This window comes from Penaeus monodon, chromosome 8 (genome assembly GCF_015228065.2).
Source record: "Penaeus monodon isolate SGIC_2016 chromosome 8, NSTDA_Pmon_1, whole genome shotgun sequence".
Taxonomy (NCBI): domain Eukaryota; kingdom Metazoa; phylum Arthropoda; class Malacostraca; order Decapoda; family Penaeidae; genus Penaeus; species Penaeus monodon.
The window spans coordinates 43,602,193-43,603,617 of record NC_051393.1 but is presented as its reverse complement, the minus strand read 5'-3'; the positions used below and the strand labels follow the sequence as shown (position 1 = coordinate 43,603,617).

General features: G+C 37.1%; 1 protein-coding gene across 1 annotated transcript in view; it reads right to left on the bottom strand.

Moving 5' to 3' along the window:
• Positions 1-820, bottom strand: part of LOC119575969 (tigger transposable element-derived protein 4-like) — a 1,989-nt gene extending 1,169 nt beyond the window's left edge. The window contains exons 1-3 of the mRNA XM_037923500.1: positions 615-820; positions 446-517; positions 1-14 (exon numbers count right to left, since the gene is read on the bottom strand). The exon at positions 1-14 is cut by the window's left edge and continues 271 nt beyond it. Coding sequence (XP_037779428.1) covers positions 1-14; positions 446-517; positions 615-820 — 292 coding nt within the window. The remainder of the gene's footprint in view (positions 15-445; positions 518-614) is intronic.
• Between the last annotated feature and the right edge of the window lie 605 nt (positions 821-1,425).

The following is a 1,425-nucleotide window of genomic DNA, read 5'->3' as shown; positions in this document are numbered from 1 at the left end:
ACGAAATATTGTGCCTAAAAAATAAATTAAAAGCAGGTGTAAGCCAACCCTTAATTATCGAACGTACACATATTCGAATGTCATCTCTCAAAATCGAATAATTTTCAACCAGAGAATAATAACCCTATTTATAATTATGTTGTAGCTGTGAGAAAGAATAAACAAGTGGTTGGACATGTACCATTAGGGGAGAATGGAAACTTTGAAAAACAATCTTTTACTTCCTTCGTACTGATCCCTATGGGAAATGTAGCATAACTGTAACTGGAAAGGCAGTTAATCTTGGTGATGGCGAAGGAATGCAAGTCCCCTGTATTTTACACCTTCCAGGGCAAAAACTGATGCTGATATATTAAAACAGTAAAATATAGTTTAAAAGGTTTTTGTATAAAACGAAATTTAAAAGATAGATTGTGGTTTTACAGTATAAATGTTGTTTTCTTACCTTTTTCTCCACTTGTCCAGCCAACCATCTGATGCTTTAAAGGAAATCAAAGCTTTTAGCGAATTGTAATGCCTTCTCTTTCAGCATTTGGCCATCAACCGGTACGTTTTGGCTACGTAGAAGCGTAAACCATTGCTGAACTGCCTTGTCGACCTGCTCAAAATCACACCCTCGCATTTTCTTGGCCTCTGAAGAACTTTGCTCCAACCCTTGAAGCAGCTTCTCTTTGTTTTTCATCCAGGTGGAGATGGTATTTTTTGGCACACCATATTTCTCTGAGGCCTCCTTGTTGGTCATTCCCTTCTCAACTTCTCGAATGATCTGACATTTCTTAATCAGTTTTGTATTGTTTAATTTCCGTTTGACAGCCGACATGTTGACTTAACTTTACCCAAGTTTTTTTTTTTTTATTCTTTTGCGTGTTAAGTTCGGCAGTTATGCTTTCAAAGAGACTCGTGTGTACTCGTTCGCCTTCTGATTCCAACTAAATCATATCAACATTTACAGGACATATCATACAAACTCTGTTTCACATCACTCAACACATAGTACAGTAAACAGGACACGACAGAGACACCACCCATGAAGTAACTAACATAACACCTTACTGGTACAAACAGCCACAGGAATCAATATACTTATTTTACACAGTCACGCAATTCACAAAATACTACAATTCAGAATAGAACCCGTAATGTTTTGGTTCAAATTTTCGAATTTCGAACTCTTTGGCAACATTCGAGCTTTCAAATACTGAACATTTTATTGCTTATTTGTCGTGTAAATGGACTCATAGGCAGAGAAAAGTTCGAGATAGAGAGAGATATAGTCACACGGGACCAAGAATTTTGATCAAGATAGAGAGAAGTTCGAGATAGAGAAGTTCGAGATAAAGAGATGAAAATAGTTTGGAGAGTTCACAGATGTCCAAGGGACCGAGAGCATTGTTCGAGATAGAGGGAAGTTCGAAATAGAGGATA